General features: G+C 38.2%; 2 protein-coding genes and 2 non-coding genes across 4 annotated transcripts in view; 3 read left to right on the top strand and 1 right to left on the bottom strand.

Moving 5' to 3' along the window:
- The first annotated feature begins 1824 nt into the window (after window positions 1-1824).
- On the top strand, window positions 1825-8035 carry LOC120714410 (myelin and lymphocyte protein-like). The gene is made up of 4 exons (XM_040000609.1): window positions 1825-2113; window positions 5261-5428; window positions 5525-5647; window positions 7165-8035. The coding sequence occupies exons 1-4, from the start codon at window positions 2021-2023 to the stop codon at window positions 7237-7239; spliced, it is 459 nt and encodes a 152-aa protein (XP_039856543.1). The 5' UTR covers window positions 1825-2020; the 3' UTR covers window positions 7240-8035.
- A 1191-nt stretch (window positions 8036-9226) lies between these two features.
- On the top strand, window positions 9227-9320 carry trnai-uau. Its single transcript has 2 exons — window positions 9227-9264; window positions 9285-9320. It is a non-coding gene; the product is annotated as a tRNA-Ile (tRNA).
- Window positions 9321-9676: 356 nt separating this feature from the next.
- On the top strand, window positions 9677-9770 carry trnai-uau. The gene is made up of 2 exons: window positions 9677-9714; window positions 9735-9770. It is a non-coding gene; the product is annotated as a tRNA-Ile (tRNA).
- Window positions 9771-11021: 1251 nt separating this feature from the next.
- The window catches only part of mrps5 (mitochondrial ribosomal protein S5), a 30295-nt gene continuing 20689 nt past the window's right edge, over window positions 11022-20627 (bottom strand). Inside the window, exons 7-12 of the mRNA XM_040000396.1 lie at window positions 17227-17317; window positions 16544-16590; window positions 14894-14951; window positions 12976-13038; window positions 12653-12789; window positions 11022-11643 (exon numbers count right to left, since the gene is read on the bottom strand). Coding sequence (XP_039856330.1) covers window positions 11419-11643; window positions 12653-12789; window positions 12976-13038; window positions 14894-14951; window positions 16544-16590; window positions 17227-17317 — 621 coding nt within the window. The 3' untranslated portion in view covers window positions 11022-11418. The remainder of the gene's footprint in view (window positions 11644-12652; window positions 12790-12975; window positions 13039-14893; window positions 14952-16543; window positions 16591-17226; window positions 17318-20627) is intronic.

Raw genomic sequence — 20627 nt, 5'->3', positions numbered from 1 at the left:
GCATGACCAATGAGTTAATTAAAGTATAAATTCATCTTTAACTTAAATTAATCATTATTCCATATTTGAAATAGTCTCAAGAGGAATTTTACTTTTAACAAATTTACTTTAAATGTATTTTTTCAAGCTTTGTACCTGAAACCTGAAACTCAGACTATGCCAAATACTTGATTTGTGATTGGAATATCCTTCAATTTCCTCCATGTTTCACTCCATGGTTTTAAACCAACTTAAATACACTAGATTTAGTGCCTTTTTCAAAAGCTTGGTGTTTGACATTTGATGATGTAACTGTCTAGATGATTCACTTCACACTTTTGTCTTGGAATCTCCATTGTGAAATAAAAGAATTGGACATTGGAATATTATGTGTTTTGTTTGTTGAGGGTGTCAACGTTAGCAAAGACTGACAGCATGCCATGCAATGAGTCACAAATCACATGTTGTGGGAGAAAACAAACAGCGTCAATTTCATTGTTTTCATTGTTTTGAACAATGAAATACTATGTAACAACAGACCTGAGCTGTCAGGTAAATCTTCTAATTGCACAGAGATAAAAAAGACAACAAAAACTTATACAATCCCAATTTGACTTGACTGATTAAAACTACAGGCTGGTGAAGATTGTCCAATCAAATGGTGTAAAATACAGATTTAATACAGATTCTAAGAACATTTATACCAGTCGTACCCTTTATAAAATAGAACAAGGAGTCAGTGAACCATCCCATTGGTTTATTGTTCTCCCTTTATGACTCACCTACATAATAAAATAGAGTAAGGTGAGTGTTTTTTGTATTACACAGCATCAGGAAATATGCTTTTGAAGTTAGCAGTAAACTGATGCCTGATAAAGAGACACTGGATGTTGTAATTTAACTAACACTGTAATCCAATATTACATTTTACTCTACTTAAAAATGGTCCCTTGCGTGGGACTGTTATAACATTATTCACCACTTTGTTAGGTAAACATGTTCAACTGTGGGTGAACATAAATAACCAATCAATCTGTCACATGGCAGCATCTCAGTGCATTGAGGATCGTATCTATAGGCAACGACCTGCTGAAGTTCACACTGAGCATCAGAAATGGGGACAAAAGTTTATTTAACTGAATTTGAGAGCTGTTGGTGCCAGATGGCTTGGTCTGAGTATCTCAGAAACTGCTGATCTGTTGGGATTTTCCAGAGGTCAGAGAAGAACAACCAGACTGCTTTGAGCTGATGTAACAGAAACTCATTTCCTAGAAAAATATCCAATGTTAGCAGTTAAATGCTCCACCACCAGCTAGTTGCAAACAAAGTTTTTGTTTGCCTACTGTTGCTGGAAACTGATACCAGGGGAGGTAATGATGTAGAACACTAACACTTTGAGCTCATAAGCCAAAACAGCAACTAGAAACATGGTGCTATAAATGCTAAAGGGAGATGCGAGGCCTGTCAGCCCTCACACTGGACATGCTCATTTGATCCATTGTTGAAATTAATTATTGATTAGTGCAGCTCAAAACGAAGCCTTGTGTCTGTGAGATCAAAGTAGACTGTCTTAACCCACAATCATTAGAATCTATATTTTGAAAAGAAACCTGTTAAAGTCTCTGTGTGCAATACAAATAGAGGCTTGAGGCATTTTTCTAACACAAAGAAAGGGTTTATAGGTTAGTGGGAACTGAAAAGTCAGTGAAGTGTGTCTTTACTCAATAGCAACAGCAAAGATATTAAATCAGTAGACTCAACTTAGCCTGCGGCCACAAGATCTCTCGTCAAGTTTTTTGAAAGCCCCGTCACAAGTCACCAGTTCACATTAAATTCCAGGCAGCGTTCAGTGCTGTAAGGTGAAGGGTGTGTCTGGTTTGCTGTTGTGGGAAGGGATCTCTCCCCACAATAGCAGAACGGGTTTGACTGCTCACCTGACTTTCTTAAAAGGGTCATTTACACCTGCTGCCGCACCGTTAGTCCAGAGGAAAAAGCAAGGTGCTCACTGTTAAATCAGCACTGGGAGAAGGAAGAGGCAGAGATGGCTGCAACAACTGCTCAGCCCATGGGGAGCCTGCCCAGTGGACTGGGAATATGCACCACCGCACCGGATATATTTTACATACCTGAACTGGTAAGTGGGCAATGACAGACAACAATGACTATGATCTTCAGGTCATTAAGTATTCTCTTCAGGATGCAGTTACAATTTTATAGTTCTCATTTTAAAGTATTTTAAATACGACAAATAAGCCTTCGGCTCATATAAATACTTCATATGATGCCTAAAATTGATGCCTAAACTATTTTTTACAGGATAAACGGCAATTGGTAACAGTGCTATGTATTGGGTGTGAGTTTAAGGATGACCAAAACTCAAACTTCTTTTCACCAAAATACAAATTCTGATTTTATGACTTAAATTAGCTGCTGGTATTTCTTTTCTTTTCTTTTTTTTTTTTTTTTGTGCTGCTGGTATTTCTAATAATTTAGTGGTCCTATATCTCAGTGGGCCTATAGCTTCATATAGTAGCCACATTGTTTTAGGATAAAAATGCACAATTTGGAGATAGAGAGTCAGTGGAGATAATTCTTCATGTGGGAGGAGCATCATCTCTCTTCACATCTCACATTTCACTTATATTGTGTCTCTGATAATAAGAAAGAATGCGGCCGGCTCTTCTTCACCCTGACTGATTACAAAGGACACTTGTATAACAACTAAAAAAACAAAACTGCACAGATAAAGATCTTTTATTCTCACAACCAATACCCTCGCTAAAGTTTTAGTTTGTTTATTTTGGCTCTGCTCAGCCAGTCATGCTGTTATATTGTATGAGAACAGTTAAAAACATGAACATTTTCATATCTTGAAGACTGATGAGTTTCGAACACAAAATGTGAATGCAGTAAGAAGCCCTTTATGAACTGTTTCAGTTCACCAATGACTAAACTGCACTGGAAAAACTTGCTGTATTAACAAGTTATTTTACCTGTTCCAAAGTGTACAGTTCATTTAACAATTAATGAACTAATTAGCCAATTGTGTGGCCGGAATGTAATGGATTTAAGCACATAGATATGGTCAAGATGACCCACTGAAATTTAAATTGAGTGTCAGTATGGGGACAGGTGATTTAAGTGACTTTGAGTGCGGTATGGTTGTTGGTACCAGATGGGCTCCTATGGGTATTTCATAAATTGCTAATCTGCTGCTATTTTCCCACAAAACAATGTCTAGGGTTTATAGAGAATGGCCAGAAAAACATAAATGCCAGAGAACTCTTTCATGCTGAAGCAACAGTAAGTCAAATAGCCGTTTTTTTTTCAGCCATCTCTAAATGCCTAACCTCGAAGTAAAGTACGGGTGACAAGCAGCAGAGTACCATACTTGGTGGGAACCCAGGCTAGGATCACCAAATTTGGACAATAGAAGACGGCAAAAGTGCTGTGTGTCCTGAGGAGCCTTGAATTTACTGTAAGCTTTGAATCTGGCCGAAACATGGTTACATTCTGCATTGTTTTAGCAGTTTAGGTTCCTGTTGGTGTAAAAGTCTGGATGATAGTTTCTTAGCACATGTAGTACCAATTCAGAATTGTTAAAATACCACATCCTACCTGAATTTTGTTGCTAACCATGTCCATACATTTATGGATACCTCTGTTTACTGTGACCTACTGGCACAATGAACAGAGAGACTACACTCATAACATTTGCCTCCCTTTTTAAGCTGTCAGTGAAATGTCCTTGTGTTTTATATTCGATGAGTCAGATGAATATTTTTGATATTTATATTCATGCACTGCTGCCTGTTCTTATTTCCTGGTTATGATATTAGAATTTAAAAGACAGCTCTTGACTTATGAAGGAACTTTAATTAAGTTTAGACTAAAGGTAAATAAAAACAATCATATTTGAACGTTATGCTTAGCTAATGATGGCAAGCTTGACTGATAAGGTGAACGCAATGTATAGAAACAGTAGAGACGGAGATTAGTGTTTGAATGGGCTGTTGAAAATCAACATTACCATCAATGTTTATTAAGTGTGGTAAAATAAACCCTTAAGTGTGTATTTCAGATATTTTTTTTCCACTAGTCTTAGATGAGCCCAAAATTGAAACATTGATCCTTGTATTTCTTTTGAGGTGTTTTGTCTGAATAGAGGAACAAACATTTTCCCAGTAAGGCGTGAACTCCTAACCTTAGCAATGCTCTGAAGTACACTAAAGTTGAAGCTAATTTGGTGATTGCTTTATTTATGATGTTGTAATATCAGAAAGCTTCCACCATCTGCTGGCTAAGTCTGTTTTAGATTTCAATTTTAGATTTCCCCTGGATTTCAGTTGCGGACATCATTGTTCTGCGATGTCCCAGTTGTGGCTTTTGTGGGTTTTAATGAACACGTGGAATGTTCATTTAAGATTTCAGATTGCAATCTGAAATAACTGCAAGTTATGAGTTAGCGTGATTATAAATTCCACATCAGTCAAGCTCCAGTGTCACAATTGGTCAGCGTGTGGTACTTATAAGTCAGTACACTGCAGAGCAATGCCAACATTGTGAGTTAATAAATGACATCACTGAAGCTATTGAGCACTGTGGCCCTTCTTCATACTCAGATAATTTACAGAAATCCTTAAATGATGGATGTAATTTCTCTTTCTATGGCAAGTTTGGCTTAAAGGAACAATCCATATTGCACAGTAAGCACAGGATAAAGCTCTTTTAGAGTAACAATGTTATATTTTAAATCCCACACGACCACCTGTTTTAAAGTCTTTAATTACTGGTTGCTTTTTATGCAAGATTAACTTATTTTAAGCATGTCATGTGTTTTGCATTATGCACTTAGGTCATATTTATGGTTATTTTTAGTTTAAAATAAAATTGAAATGGCTTTTACAGAGCCTCCTTATAATTTACCACGTAATGTTTAATAAATTAGCAAACTAATGAATTTAGTTGTTTTTAATTCAATTCAAGTTAATGTTAGATGTGTTGTTTTTTTGTTTGTTTTTTTTGTTACATATTTTATCTTTTTTTAGAAAGCTCACATTTTGTTACCATTGCTACCGTTTCTAGTCTTCTTGCTTACCTAAGCCCAGCTGAGCTAAGCTTAGGTAAACTAAGGTTAAATGTGCTGGCTGTAGATTCTTATTCACTGAATATGTCCAACTCTTCACCAGAAAAAGAATATGATGGATTCCAATTAGTTCTCATAAATGTTATAATTCAATGTGCCATCTCCATTCACGCTCTCTCTTCTTCATCTCTGCAGGTATTTGGTGGTTTGGTTTGGATTCTAGTTGCATCGACACACGTGAACCCACCGAACCCTCTGGGGTGGGTGATGTTCGTCTCTGTTTTCTGCTTCGTCATGACCTTCCTCTGGATGATCATCTTCGCTGCCGGAGGTCATAAAAACAGTTCTCACTGGGCTGCTGCTGTAAGAGAGACGCAAGAGTCAGACAGGGAATAAAATTTAGAAAAATTAATGGGTTATGACCTTGTTGTAAAAATGTTTTAATCTCTTTTTGTGAAGGATTTTGCTTACCATGGCCTGGCAGCGCTCTTTTTTCTAAGTGCAGGGGTGGATTTGGCTATCGTCACCATCGGGGTGAAAGACGGTGACCTTAAAATCTACAGGACTTACATTTCTGCTGTGGTAAGTACAATAACTCCAATAGAGCTGTCCAAAATATTTGTTCAAATTTATTTTTATTTAATATATTTAATTAATCAACTTATTTAAAATTATTTTGACTTCTTTTGAATACTCAGGAAATATACCTATCCAATTCCTCCAGCATGGCACATCAATACATGCCATAGTCAGAGGTTTACTGTCTTCCAGCAAAGTCTGGGAGACAGTCAAAGAGCATGGAGGAAATTCCAGGATTATCCTGGAAGAGCTGGACAGGGCTGTAGAAGGCCCCCAAAGCAGGACTGGCATTTGTGCTCCTTTGTGCAAGGAGGAATGAGCACTACCAGAGCCCTAAAAAACAACCTCCAGCATGTCACTGGTGTGCATATCTTGTATCAAATAATCAGAAACAGACTTTACAACAGCTGCCTCAGGGCCGAGTGTCCTCTAGCTGGCTCTGCAATCACTGCCTAGCACTGTGCAGCCCGAGTGGCAATTGCCATAGAATATCAGAATTGGCAGGTCCGCCACTGGTCTGGTCCACTGGTGCACTGTGCTTGTCACAGATGAAAAAAGGCTGATCTTTAGCACATGCGTCTGCACGTGGGGCCCACACAAAATACTGAGTTCCATTTTGAGTTGCTGCAAAGAAATTTCAGAAAAATGGACCAGGCTGCTGCATTATTTTTGAATTCAGCCATCTTTAGGTTGAAAATGATGTGGCATCCTTTCATTTCTAACACATAACCTAGGTCATATCAATACAGATATCCAGAATGTTTTTTTTTCCATTGAAATCTGATTTGTTTTAAAAGTGTTCCTTTAATTTTTTTGGACAGTATGTTAATGTTGAGATAAAGTGATCAGAGATTGCACAATAAACTATAAACCAGGGGTGGGCAACTCCAGGCCTCGAGGGCGGGTGTGCTGCAGGTTTTAGATATCACCCTGGGTCAACACACATTAGTTCATTACCAGGCCTCTGAAGAACTTCAAGACGTGTTGAGGAGGTCATTTAGCCATTTGAATCAGCTGTGTTGGATCAAGGACACATCTAAAACTTGCAGGACACCGGCCCTCGAGGTCTTGCTATAAACAGTATATCATCTAAAGAACCAAACCACAGCAGGTAGAAGTAGATTTTCAACATGTTTTTTTTAATTCAACCTGACCCAAAACCAATGAGTCTGCTCAATTCAAACAGGACATGCAGAACAACATTAATCAGTGACCTAGTTGGTATGGGTGGAGCCAAGGGTACTTGAACACACATTGATTATTAGCTTAAAGAGGTGGAAACTTCATGTGAATTTCCTTTCACTTCAGAGAGAGCCACCTATGGTTTTTTTTGCCTTTCACTTATTATGCTAAGCTAAGCTAACTGGCGTTTATATCTAGTATTCCATGTAATTCTTGACAAGAAACCAAATATGGATTTCCCAGAATTGGATTAAAAAGAAAACTGAAACCGGAATAATAATGCAAAGGATGGACTTGGCTTTAAGTATGTTCTTTGGTTGTGTTTGTTTGTGTTTCAGGTGTTCGCCTTCGTGGCCACACTCCTGTACTTCATCCATGCCATTCTCTCAGCCATCCGATGGAAATATTTCTGAAGAGTGAATAGCAGAGCTGCAAGAAAGTAATACACTCCATCTGCTGTGCACATCTATGTCCCTGACTGTCTATGTGTGTCTTTGTCTGTTGGATAATGTATTTAAGTCACATTAGATTGGTCAGAATTGGTCTTCACTGTATGTGAGAGCATGACTTTCTTGCTTTGCAACATTATCAAAATACCAAATACTCTAACATACAAAAACTCACACAGCACATACCTGAGGTCACAGTGAAAAACTGCATCCCATCCTTTTTTTGGCATAACAGAGTATATTGTGAAATTGGTTACGACTTTGTAAAGGAGAACTATAGATTTTAAAGCAGAGAAAAGACGTAAACAAATCAAAACTTATATTCTATAAACTATAAAATTCAAAGAGTAAATGATCAACTAGACAAAAGTCATATTCTTTTAACCTCAAACCTCAGAATAATGTTGTCGAGCCAGTGATTACATCTTCACAAAAAGAATGGGTCATTTTTTTCAACAGTTTAGAGAATATGGTGTCAATGCTGTTATTGTAGAATAAAATTCATCACAAACATACAAAGCTAGTAGCATTAAATACATTAAATGCATACTTATATTTTATGTTTCTCCCTTTGTATTATCTGTGTTTAAATATTAATAATATAACTGGATTTATTAAAGAAATCAAACACATGCATGTCATTAAAAAAATTAAAAAGCAAAGAGTAAAAGACAAAATAAGAGGAACAGAGTTAATGTTGCTGGATTAAATTTTTATAGTTTTGTATTCTGAAGATTATTAAAATAAGAAAATGAACTACGGTACACTCGTCTGTATTCTTTCGTTATGTGCTCCATTTTCTCTATAAAACATCAAAAGAATCTTTGAGTTACTTGTGAGAGGCATTTGCACTCATTGGAGTTTGGTTTAACTGCTGTTATCCTTATTCTTCTTCAGAGCTGATGTTCGGTACCAACATCAAACATAATTTGATGTTTTGAATACCAGTTTTCCTTTTATTGCAAAACCATGCACATTAAAATTAAAAGAAGAATAAGAGATTTCACGGTGTTTAAAATACTCTAGTCATGGGGGGTCAAAAGAAATGAAATATCAAATGACTACTCGTCTTCACATAAAACAACAACAGAGTTATATAAAAGTTTAAATTTGCATTTAGGCATCATGAATGCATCGTCATTGACTCCGGAGGTAAGGATGTCTTGACTTGATGAGCATGAGCTGCACACAAGCTCCAATGGTGCAATTAGTCAGCACGCAGTACTTATAAGACAGTAGATTGTAGAGCAAGGCTGAGGGTGAGAATTCAAACCTCAACTGCAGCACCCCACCTGCTCTCTTGAGGGTTGCTTTCTCTGAGACTGTTTTCGGTCCAGGTATTGATAAGAATGACCTTTTCTACATTACCAGTATAAACCCTCTGGATGTGTGCACCCCCACCCCCGGTGGTGGAATCAGGCAACGTGTTGTATTTCTAAGACAGTACACTGCAGATCAATGTTGAGGTTGTGAGTTTAAGCCTCATCTGGAGCAGATGTCCTCAGTTCATCTTGAAACACCAGGGCAGAGACCTGTCAAGGCTGAGTTATATAAAAGATTCAACTTGCACTTAGGCATCACCACTGTTAAAGAAGGAATACTGAGATGGCACTGCTTTCATTTTTTGCAATCTTGGTTGTAAAAAAACGTATATGACAAGGGAGGGCAAATTGCATTGACTTTTCCAATGTTTATTTATTTTTTATTTTTTGGTTTAGGGTTTAAAAAGTGAAGCCAGTGACATTATCAGTGTAAAAGATGGACCCTGTGGTTTTTGCTGTTGTCATCTTGGTTGCAAGAAAAAAAAAAAAACTAAACAAAAAAACCTGATCTTACAAGGATGGGCGCTCATGCATGGGCATTGTTGTTGTTGTTGGCAACTGTCTCTAATAGCCAGTGTTGGATCCTCTGGTAAGAATGTCTTGACATAACTAGCACACCAAACACACAAGCTCCAGTGGCGCAATCGGTCAGCGCGCGGTACTTATAAGACAGTGCAGTGTAGAGCGATGCCGAGGTTGTGAGTTCAAGCCTCACCTGGAGCAAATGTGTTCTTCTTTAGCTCCTCTGATGGAAGTCTGAGCTCTTTTTAGGTCCAAGTATCGATAAGAACAACAGGCATCACTAGTGTTAAAGAAAGACTCGGTGAGAGCTTCGCTTTGAACTGTCGTCATCTTGGTTGCATACCCCCCCCCCCCAACAAAACAAAATAACCCCTAAAACTGATGTAAAAAAGGTCACTGCTTATGTATTGGCTTTATCAACCTACATTCAGTAACGTCTGAGGTCAAAAAAGTGAAGCCAGCGGTGAATTGTTTCTAATAGCCAGCACTGGGTGACTCAGCACTGAGTTGTAAGAAGACGTCAGAATCTAGACTTGACTAATACCTCAAGCACAAACGCTCCAGTGGCGCAATCGGTCAGCGCGCGGTACTTATAAGACAGTACTTTGTAGAGCAATGCCGAGGTTGTGAGTTCAAGCCTCACCTGGAGCATCTTGACTTGATGGTCTTTGAATTGCTGAGGCACAGACCTTTTTAGTGGAGATATCTAAATTTCAGGAGTGGGACCACTCTGCCTTCATGCCCCCTTTTCCAATACCTGCTGTTTCTCCCCCCCCCCCCCCATTTTTCCCTCTCTTACTTTCCTTCATTCATTTCTCGTTAGTACATGGGGATCTGTCCGGCCCGGGAGCCGTCGCCAGTCTCCTTCGAGGCCTTCCCCAAACCGCAGCACCAGTTCACACTTCCTCATTCCCCATTGTTACCGAGGTTGTGGTCCCAGCTAGTGAAATGTTCAGCTTTATAAAAGATTAAGGCAAGGCAAGGCAAGGCAAGTTTATTTGTATAGCACAATTCAACAACAAGGTGATTCAAAGTGCTTTACAGAGACATTAGAACAAATAAAAAGCATGATTTAAAATTGATTAAAACAAGCAAATAAACTAACTAATTAACAAACAAACAAACAAAACAGTATATAAAATCAAAACAGATAAAATCAGAACAGTAGATAAAATCAGTAGTTAAATGTAAGTTTTGAAATTTAAGCTTAAAAGTGTGGATTTGGTGCTTTATTCAAATGCAGCTGAGAACAGGTGGGTCTTCAACCTGGATTTAAATAAACTGAGTGTTTCAGCTGATCTGAGGCTTTCTGGGAGTTTGTTCCAGATATAAGGAGCATAAAAGCTTGCAAACTTGCAATTAAACTTGCATTTAGGCATCAACTGTGTAAAAATCAGACTACCGAGACAATGGCAGCCAGCAGTAGGCGACTCCTCTGTTTGCAAAATGAGTCAGGATTTCTGGAATTACTTTGTTCAATCTAACCCTAGTTTAAACTTTGCAGCTCAGTTTATATCACCTGGTTATCACTACCTATATCTGTAGTTCTAAGAATATGACCATTTTAACTTTGCAAATCATTGACTCCATTTAAAGAAAAAGAAAGACAGGTATGCCTTAGGGAGTGGCTTTGTTATACATGACAAGTTGCTACTATGACTACAAGGTGGCACTTAGATTGTAGGTTTCGTGGTGAACATGCGGTTATCATTATTTTTTATCATTAATATATATTACTGTGCACTGATGCCCAACGGACATCAAAAGTGACACAAAAATACAACCTTTGTTCAACACTTTTCAATTTCTTTGCTCCATAGTTGCAGTAAAACATAAGAGGTATCCATCAGCCTCAGCTAATCAGGAATTTCATGCATTACTAAATATATCCAAAGCAAAAAGGACAAAACCCCCAATGACTTTAATAGATTTACACTTTATTATTAGAACATGTTTTGCAACAGTTCAAAATTAATTCTCAAGAAGAGTCAGAATGTAAAATATTTCTTCTGCTGTAACATTGACTGCATCAGTATCATAGGTTTGATATGGACAATGAAGTTGGTGTTATACTGAAAAGCACTGAACTTTAGTCCTCAGTTGAGAAAATAATGAAACTCTTACAAACAGAGTCCATCACATGTTGAGACGTTAACAAAAACCAAAATTCTAGCAAACAAGTTCCACACATACTGTTACTAGAAAAAAAAAAAGTCAGATAATCCATTTGACACTATTGGTTTCCTTCAGTCCACTCAAGTCTCCTTTGGTCTTATCCAAGCATCAGCCTTCCCACGCATTACCAGATGGTGCGTTTGACACCTGCCCAGATCGAGCGTTTCAACCCCTGTGCAGCTCGTACGTCATCCCAGTGCAGCCGGGTGTTGGGAATCTCATCCTCTGACTCTGGGTTGGGTCGTGCGCCGTCTTTGGGACTCGCCACCACCATGGGCATAAGGCCACGCTGCGACTGAAACTCTACAACATGGAGCTGCTTCTTGTCAGCCAGAGTCTGGTGGGTTTCCTACGGAGAAACAGAAGAGGTAGACATTTTTATATGGAAACTGTTACTGGGGCTATGAACTTAGCAGCTTCTATAATATAAACTTTTTCCATAAACTTTTAGTTTTTGGAACTACAAAGTTAGTGACTTGGGAAATAAAATCCAAATGTGTATTTTCAGCAATATTTAGACAATTTTTTAAACATTATTTTCATAAAGTTTCAAAACATCACATTTTTATAGTTAAAAAGTTGCTTGAAATCTAAATATATTTTGACCGAAGAACACATGAAACCAGTGAAGTGGAGATAGCAAAGGAAAGAGAAGTTAGGTTCAGACTGTGAAGAGCAAAATAATGATACCTACAGCTGCACTGAGAGAGCTCGGGTGAAACAGCCATTTAGAAAATGTGCTGGATTTATAACAGAAAACATAACAAGAAAACTATTGGAAAAATAAATGCAATAACTGCTTCATCTCAAATGTCTTGTTTTCATCACTACTGAAGCCCCAAATTATAACTGAAAGTAAAATAAGATTAGTTGGCCAGAATTATTAAGAAGCCAGATATTTCCCCTCAGGGATAAACTGAGAAAAAGCTACAGGTGGAGGTAATGTTGCAGTAACATTACTCAGGTGGACACAAATACAACCCCTGTCTAAACAGGCATCCATTTGCTGGGAGGTTAGCTGTACTTACAAGGTGATAATATGTCACTATTGTGTTTTCAGCATTCAGAAGGCCACCTGATATGGTACAAATGACATCAGCAGTGAGTGTCCAGTTCCATCAGAGACCTTTACTGCAAGCCTGCTGCATCCACTGCTCTCTTTCCCCATGTTTGCTCTCTCTTTCTCTCTATTGTTACAGTGGAGTAACAAATGGCAAAAATGATCTTTATAAAATTAAGAAAGCTAATAAGAATCTGAGCTCTTATGCTTTCATGAAAGTTTATGTTCCTGCTAAAACCTGTATGCTTTTCCAAAACCATAAAACCAATTTGTGAAAACGCCCCCAAACATTTCTTACCTGACTGGCTAATCCGGTGAAGAGAGCCCGGGTGATGTTCAGGAGATTGACTGATCCCTCTACTTTGCAATACATGTCTTTTATACCGATCAGCTTGCAAAGAGTGATGACCGCCCTGTGGCAGTGCAGACCGTAACCTGCAGACACAGACATTTTCAGGACACCACGGATATCTTAACTGCTGCTGAATGTGCAAACAGGTATCTTTCTGCTGAAAGGTCAACTGTACTTGCAACTAAGGCTGGTGGAAAATGTAAAGTTTTTTCTTTTAGACTTTAGAAAATCGTGCAATAAAAGAGGACATTTTGGAAACGGAAATATACCTTTGTTTTGTTTTTTCATGCAGAGCGTCGTCCTCTTAAACTTGGAATCAATGTCATGGTAAACTATTGGAAGAGAAGAACAACAGCTTAATTATACTAACTGCCTGCAGAGCAGAGAGAAAACAAGCTGCTGTACTGAGACATAATAATCAGACAAAAATGATGCCAGAAAATTGAATTTTTTTTTTTTTACAAGCTTTGTGCCATTTCTGAATGAAAGCACCTGTGTTTTGTTATGCATCTTTTCCCCTGCTCTCCCTCAGGTCTCCTGTTTCTCTACCTGCCCACCAGATGTCCTTCCACATGCCAGTATCGCCTGCTCACTGCAGCAGCTGTGGCTAATTAGTTATTCAGCGACACACAGTCCTTGAGAGGGAACTGTGTGCTGCTGAATGAAGCCGATATTATAGCTTCAGGTTAAAATCTTGTTCTTGCGCTAAAGCGCTTTTACACACTTCACAGGACATTGTAGATGAGGAGAATAATCAGATCACATGTAGAGAGAGCTAATTTGTAGCAGCTGAAAGAGGTCCCGCTGTTTTCTGTCAAAGTGACAAAGTCAGAGCAGAAAGAAATCTTGCTAACTCCCACATCGGAAACACTTTTCTAAACTTAAGTAACTGAAACACTGAAATAAAAGTCTACCCTAGTTCAAACCAGCTAAAATGAGTGTGGGAATTGACTGTAATATCATCCCAAGATGTTTTGTTCTCTTACAACAAAGGTGAAAATGTACCTAAATCAAACACAACCAAACTCGCTACTGCCTTTAAAGTAATTCAAATTCAAACAGTAGCCACTGTAAAATCAGTGCAGCTCACTCAGTATCAGACAAACAGATTGGCTAAAACCTTGCAGCAAATAAAACTTGAGCGATGGAGCAACAAAGGCGACAGAAAGTTAAATTTATCCAGGCATAATTGGAGCTTTGATACAATTATAACATTCAAAACAAGAAAGTAAACAAATGAGTCACACTGTCAGGTTGCAGATGGACACATAGGGAGAGCTGGCATGTGGCAGCATCATCTTTCCATGAGCCTAAAAACATTTTCTCAGTTTCCAATTCAAGCTGGTTGAAATACAGAACCAACGATATACACACACACACAAAGACACTGACACACACATGCAGTTCTTCTGGTTTTAGACCAGAGCTGGAAGCTAACTTTCTCCTCCGGTGGGCCAGTGGAGGCCGATGACTCATGCTCATTAATCTCTCAGGCTCTGCTCTCCAAAGACGGCCAAAGAAGCCAAATTAAGTCTTACAATTAGAACGGAGAAACAGTGCATTTTAACTCCCAAACCTTTCTTTACAAATGAATATTATAGATCATATCCTTTGTATGAGTACCAGCAGGTAATGGGAGGGTACAGTGTTGAATCAGAGGAGTACATGGAGATAAAGGTGTTGAATGAAAGTGATGCAGAGAAGAGTGGGAGAAGAGGGGGAGAAGAGGGAGATGTAATTCTAAATTTCCTGGTACTCATGTCTTCTTCAGTTAAACCCTTCACCAATGCTCCTCTAATACTTACATAAGAACTTACACTAAATTAAACCTTTTCACACCATCATGCTTGTCTTTGCATACTGCATACGTGGCATTAAGAAGTAAAAGCAATTTTCAGGAAATGAGTTTCCTCGTTAATATGCAAATTAATTTATGCAGCAATCTCCCCCAACTAAGGCTATAATCAGATAGCCTTTTCAAAGTAGAATGAAGCATGAAATTTTGATTGTTCTGTATCGTGTTCATCAGATTCTGTTTACAGAGACAAAGGCTGGCAGGCATGTAATACTAAGTTAACATAAGCATATAATAACAGATGGAAATTTAAAATGTGAATAAACAGACTGCAGTTTTATGGAGGAAGAGAGGAAGAACAAAAGGACAAACGAAGATTCAAAGTCACTTACTGGTGTGGTCATTGTATCGTTCTATATAGTACAAGTAGTGGATGGCTCTGTTCTTGGCCTGCAAATAAGAGTTACATGATAAAAGACACAGAGATCGAAATCCAGCAGTTACATTAATATAGGAAAATATATTAATACTATTAGTAGAAAAAGGCCGTGTAGTAAAGTCCTTATTATAACCATAATGAAACGCATGAAAGGAAGTCTTGAGTCTTGTCTCTTTAGATGCCATTTAGCTCACCTAATCATCTAATGTATAACCATAATAAAGTGAGTTTAAATGTGCTATATAAACAAGCTTGATTTGATTTGAAAACCTGTTTATGTTGCAGGTTTCAACAGCACTTACCCAGAAAACACTGTTGAAATATAACAATATTGAAATATAATGTTATTTCCCTAGTCAAAAGTTAAAAACTTGCATGGTAGATGATTAGATAGATAGATAGGGCGATCGTGGCTCAAGAGTTGGCAGTTCGTTTTGTAATCGGAAGGTTGCCGGTTCGAGCCCCGGCTCGGACAGTCTCGCCTCTGCCAGTCTGCCCAGGGCAGCTGTGGCTACAACTGTAGCTGCCTCCACTAGTGTGTGAGAGTGAATGAATAGTGGAATTGTAAAGCGCCTTGGGTGCCTAGAAAAGCGCTATATAAATGCAATCCATTATTATTATAGATATTATTCCTGGGAAGCATAGTGGTCTGGTCAGGCAGTCTGTTACAACGTGAGAACTATGATCATATCAATGAAGAAAGGAAATGCACATTTTTGTTTTGTTGTTTATTTTTGTTTTTTTTAAATATAACAACATTTTATTGAGACTAGTTTACTATATGGTTGTAATCAGATCTGATATCCCTGTGTTGGTCTTGTTTCTACATCATCATAACAATGTTGGTTCCAGTATCAACCTTGCAGTGTACCTATCATGTTGCCTGAGCCTTCAGTTAAGTTTGGCCAAGTTAGCTAATGCTACAACAAAAAGCTATCACCAGCAAGCCTAACTTGATAATATATTTGTTATCTTGCAGACATTCATGAAGAAAATAACTGAATAATTGAATAAAGACATTTTTTCCCCATTTTCCTCCACTTTATAAAACTACAATATTACAACACCGTGATTGGTCAGCTCCAGTGTTGATGCTGGACCAACATCATTATGATGATGCAGGAATGACACCAGCACGGGGATATCACATAGCTACGTGCACAGGTCCACTTCACACACACAGACTGGATGCTCACTTTAAAATGATAACATCAGATTTCTGCATATGCTGATGTGGATTCTGTCACACTGAGTGTTTGCCACTTGTCTGGACTGACACAATCATCACCCCCTGATGTCACTTGTATATGCTTATTCAGCGAAATGGGCTTCAGAGTGCAAAGTCAATCATAAATTTGAATCTTTTCATGTGTCGCTTACCCTTTTCAAAACCTTCTGGTACAAAGTCTATGATAGACGTCCAGCAGATGACGCGATAACATCTCCAAAATCTTTCGTTTAGGAGATATTTTTTAGCCAAGACCAGTCGAAAACCTCAGTCGACAGTTATTTAACAAAACACTTGCAGGATATGTGACCTTAAGCTGTCCCAAACCTATAAACGGCATCTGAAGCTACACTGATATACGGTTTGTGGTCTTACCTTCCTCAGAGCCGTGTTCCTGTCTGCTGCTTTCCCCAAAGCAAAGCCTGGAAGGAGGAAAGAACATTGGTCTTAAAACACCTCTGAGTGCAGAGTGTTGAGTAGTCACTGATGCTTGTGAAGCTCAGTGTAACAGAAAATGTAAAATTCATCATAGTATGATTCATTAAAAATTAAACAAGATTCTCTTGAAGAAATCACAGCTTGTGATGCTTTTCCAGTGTCATTAAACTAATGACTGTGAGTCTTTATGCTAATGAGCAATAACATGATGAAGTTTTTGAAAAGCAGCAGTGACACACTCTATAATAAGAGGTTAAGTGCAGGCGAGCTTCAGGAAAGAATGCAGAGTTTCGTCAGCAGTTTTCCCCTTTTTTTTGCTGCTGCTTGATGATGAAAAGTGTCAAACCCATTTCCTGCACTTCCCCATATTGGCAGAGGCTGAGGCATTTTAGAAAAGCTCAATTAAAATAACTGTCAAAATCAATTTTGGCTCTGTGTCATGTCTACAGAATTCAAAACACATTAAATTATGTTTCTTATCTCTCTTCCTCACACTATAATACCTTGCATTTTCAATAAACGTGATTATCAGGGACAAAACGTTTAATAGACTGGATTTATCATCATAAGTTGCTTCCAGAGTTTATTCATTCATGTATTTATTTTTTAGAGATTCAAACCTGCGGCTCCGTTGCCATTTCCCACTGCGACCAAGCAGCTGATGGACCTCTTTCTGCCTTCTTTGGCTGTCATGTTGAACACACTCTTCACCTACAAAACAGCAATCATAAACAAACACTATCTCGAGCTCTAGTGTAGCTATTATATCATACACACTGCAAATATAAACATAAATAAAAATGTGAGATTTTTCTGCACACGTGCTGCAGTCAGTGTGGTTCTGCTGGCTGTGAGCTCCAGCATGCTGTATAGCCTTCTGTAGCCCATTATGAAACAGCTGGAATGAGGATAAGCAACTCTATAACTGAAGTCCTCTGCTGGCAAACAACCCTGCAGTCTGGAAGAGAATTTCTACCTCAAGTGAAGCAGTTCTAGTACCTTAGGTGGGACAGAGGGAGCTGAGAGGCAAAGCAAATCTCATAATTTATGAGCCCGTCTACCATCCCATCGTTACCTGTGAGGTCTGGGCAGTGAAAAAGGAATGAGATCACAGAAAGTCATAATTAGTTTTCCTCACATGGGCTATGGAGTGATGAGTGAGAGCAGTAATGCTGCTCCTTTGCATTAAAAGAAGTCAGCTGAATACATTTGCGCATCTAACCTCCCTAGAGAGGCTTTTTATGCTGGAGGGACTGTATATCCGTTCTAGCCTGGTGCAAGTGGCCAAGGATCAGTCCAGCTGGCTATTTTGCTTAGTGTGCTGCAGCTGCAGCCACATTCTGGATAAGCAGCGGCAGATAATAATGACATAATGATATGTTACAACTGTTATTGCTCATTATAAACTCTTGCAATTACATACTGAGATTAATTTATATACTGAGATCAAATATCAGGACAACAAATCAGCCAACTACTGTCATCTGTTTTTATGGCACAGATTAACTTCCAAAGCTCAAAAGATGAATGAAAACAAGCATTTGTTGTATAACTTTGGCGTAGTATCATTTAATTTTATGCATTTTGGCTTTTATGCTCAAGTCAATAACAGACAAGTTAATGAACCGACAAAAACAAATGCGTGGAGTAAAACATCTGCAGCTATAGCACCACAACAAAGCTATTAGTTGTGCATTTGTGGTCAATCCAGACCCGCATGCCTTCCCAGATTTAAGTGACTTTCATTGATCTGTTATGTAAAAAAAGCGGCAGTCATCTATCTATCTCAGAGGCACACACATATCCTATCCACACAGGCTGATCAACTCTAGGCAATATGATTTTGAAACACCAGGGGGCAGCATAGATCCACTACAGAGGTTTGAAAGAAGAGCGGGAGGAAAAGAGGTGACGGATGAGGGGTAGAAGGCAAGGGACAGAAAGTGAACAACAACAAATGAAACTAGAATCAGATCCAGCGTGTAAGGCTGCAGTTTAGACTAGATATAAATGTAGTGACAACTCTCAAATTCAAAGAATCTAATATGTGGGGACAAAGGATTAGTGTCACCAATTCAATATCTCATCAAATGTGCGATCACGTCACAGCCTCCTATTCTGTGTCAGTTATGATGCTGAATTATGGCCTGACGAGAGCTCTTGTGGATGCTCTGTAAGATCACACTGAACTTGACCTTTGACCACCAAAGTTTAACCGATTCTTCCTCAAGACTAAGTGACCATTTAAAAATCAAAGAACAAGAAAAAATGATGATTAGATGGTGAAAGATCTATTTGTTGTGAATGTTCTAAAATCTGACTCAAAAAATCCTGATGAAATGCCTGAATGTGTGAAAACGAAACATCCATTTGTGTGTGTGACATCTGAAAACGGATGTGTCTGCATCTTTGTCTTAATAAGAGATGTGCAAAGTACCAACACTCAAAGAAGCCTCAAGAAGAACTACAATAAATGCACACGGAATAAATTCAGCTCAAAACCAAGAGGCACAGTGAAAAGTGATACAGAATAACCAGCGATCCCGACTAGTTCATTAAGCAAATTTAATTAAGATAATTATAGTGCTAATTAGAAAATATTTTTGGTCTAATTAGAAAATATTTTTTGTCATAGCACCTTTCACAGTATGTTTCATTAATAAAATGTTCATTTAGGATTACTCTAAATTAAAAGCTGGATTCATTTTACCACTGAACTCCACAACAAGCTGCAAAAATAGAACAACAGGTACTTTAGAGTCTAGTTTAAGACCTGGTTCCTGGAACTCTCATTTAAGCCGTTTTTGGATTCAAAAGGAGGAAAATATCTGACTTATTACTAGCTAAATGCTGTACTGTGTTCACCAGCTTGTCTCTGAATATGTCCATCAAACGCTTATGGAAAGCTTTATGACTGAAAAAGGGTCTGTTGCAGCAAAAAAAAGATGCTAACATACCGAAGAGCTGCAATTTGGCACTACTGCCAAATCCACTTTCATATTGAAATCACTCAATAATTCACTGTTCATATGAAAAAACAATGACTCCTGTGGCTTTAAGCATATAATAGCTATGATGTGATTTCCAATAACAGGTATTGAGTTGGAGGGGTTTAAATATTGACTATAAGACAATTCTCATACAGACACACACAGGTCACACAACTGCTTACACAGAAGGTCTACATGAAAAATCTGTGTATCTATGTATTTTGACAGTTCAATACTGGTTTAATTGGCGGCACTTTGTGTTACTTTGCTGCTTATGTATGGCAGTGGTTTGTGGTGTTCGTGTTGCACTTGTGTTAGTATCTGTCTTATTGATGTGGAAACACTGTGGTTATTTCTTCAACTCCACAGTTGGATATTGCTTCAAAAGTATTCCCTCAACGATACACACAAATACAGAAATATTACTGAGGTGGAAAGATAAGTGAAGAAGCGATTGTACATTCAGCAATAAAACACCCATCAAATATTTATTTATGCTCTAGTAAAGGCAGGAAATCAAATATTAAAGCTTCCTTTGCTCATTTTGTGCGAGTGTGAATGAGAGGGGAACGATAATAGTACAAAAAATGTAAAACTAAGAACGTTAATGGACAAAATTCATTCAGCTGATTTTAAACAGACAAGAAAAATGTTCAATAAAAGAGCCAACAATTAAGCACAGATGCATTTACAGTATTTCCCACCACAGCCTGAGTGTAGTATAGTAAAGTTTTCTTTTCAGGTTGGAGCCAGAACCAGAACTTCAAACCTTGTGGCTCAGAGTTAGGGCAGTCACATGCATAAGAATTTGGACGTGACTGAAGTGCAGATTTTAAGCTTAATTCAGGTGGTTTAACTGTTATTACTGCAGTTTCAGAGGCACAAAATTAAACTTGCAAATATAATTGGAAAAAAATCCTTTGGAGCCAATGATTGCCTGAAGTCTAGAATCCATGGACATCACTAAATGCTGTGTTTCCTCCCTGCAAAGTCTCCTACTACATACACAGCCTTCAATTAATGCATGCTTG

Source organism: Simochromis diagramma, unplaced genomic scaffold (genome assembly GCF_900408965.1).
Source record: "Simochromis diagramma unplaced genomic scaffold, fSimDia1.1 OVJJ01000596.1, whole genome shotgun sequence".
NCBI lineage: Eukaryota > Metazoa > Chordata > Actinopteri > Cichliformes > Cichlidae > Simochromis > Simochromis diagramma.
This window is presented reverse-complemented; position numbering and strand designations above follow the sequence as displayed.

Bases quoted from the DNA above. Each gene is read 5' to 3' on its own strand.
- LOC120714410 (XM_040000609.1), top strand. From the start codon at position 2,021: ATGGCTGCAACAACTGCTCAGCCCATGGGGAGCCTGCCCAGTGGACTG. The intron at 5,429-5,524 runs GTAAGAGAGACG...CTTTTTGTGAAG, and splicing joins GTTCTCACTGGGCTGCTGCT to GATTTTGCTTACCATGGCCT. The intron at 5,648-7,164 runs GTAAGTACAATA...TTTGTGTTTCAG, and splicing joins GGACTTACATTTCTGCTGTG to GTGTTCGCCTTCGTGGCCAC.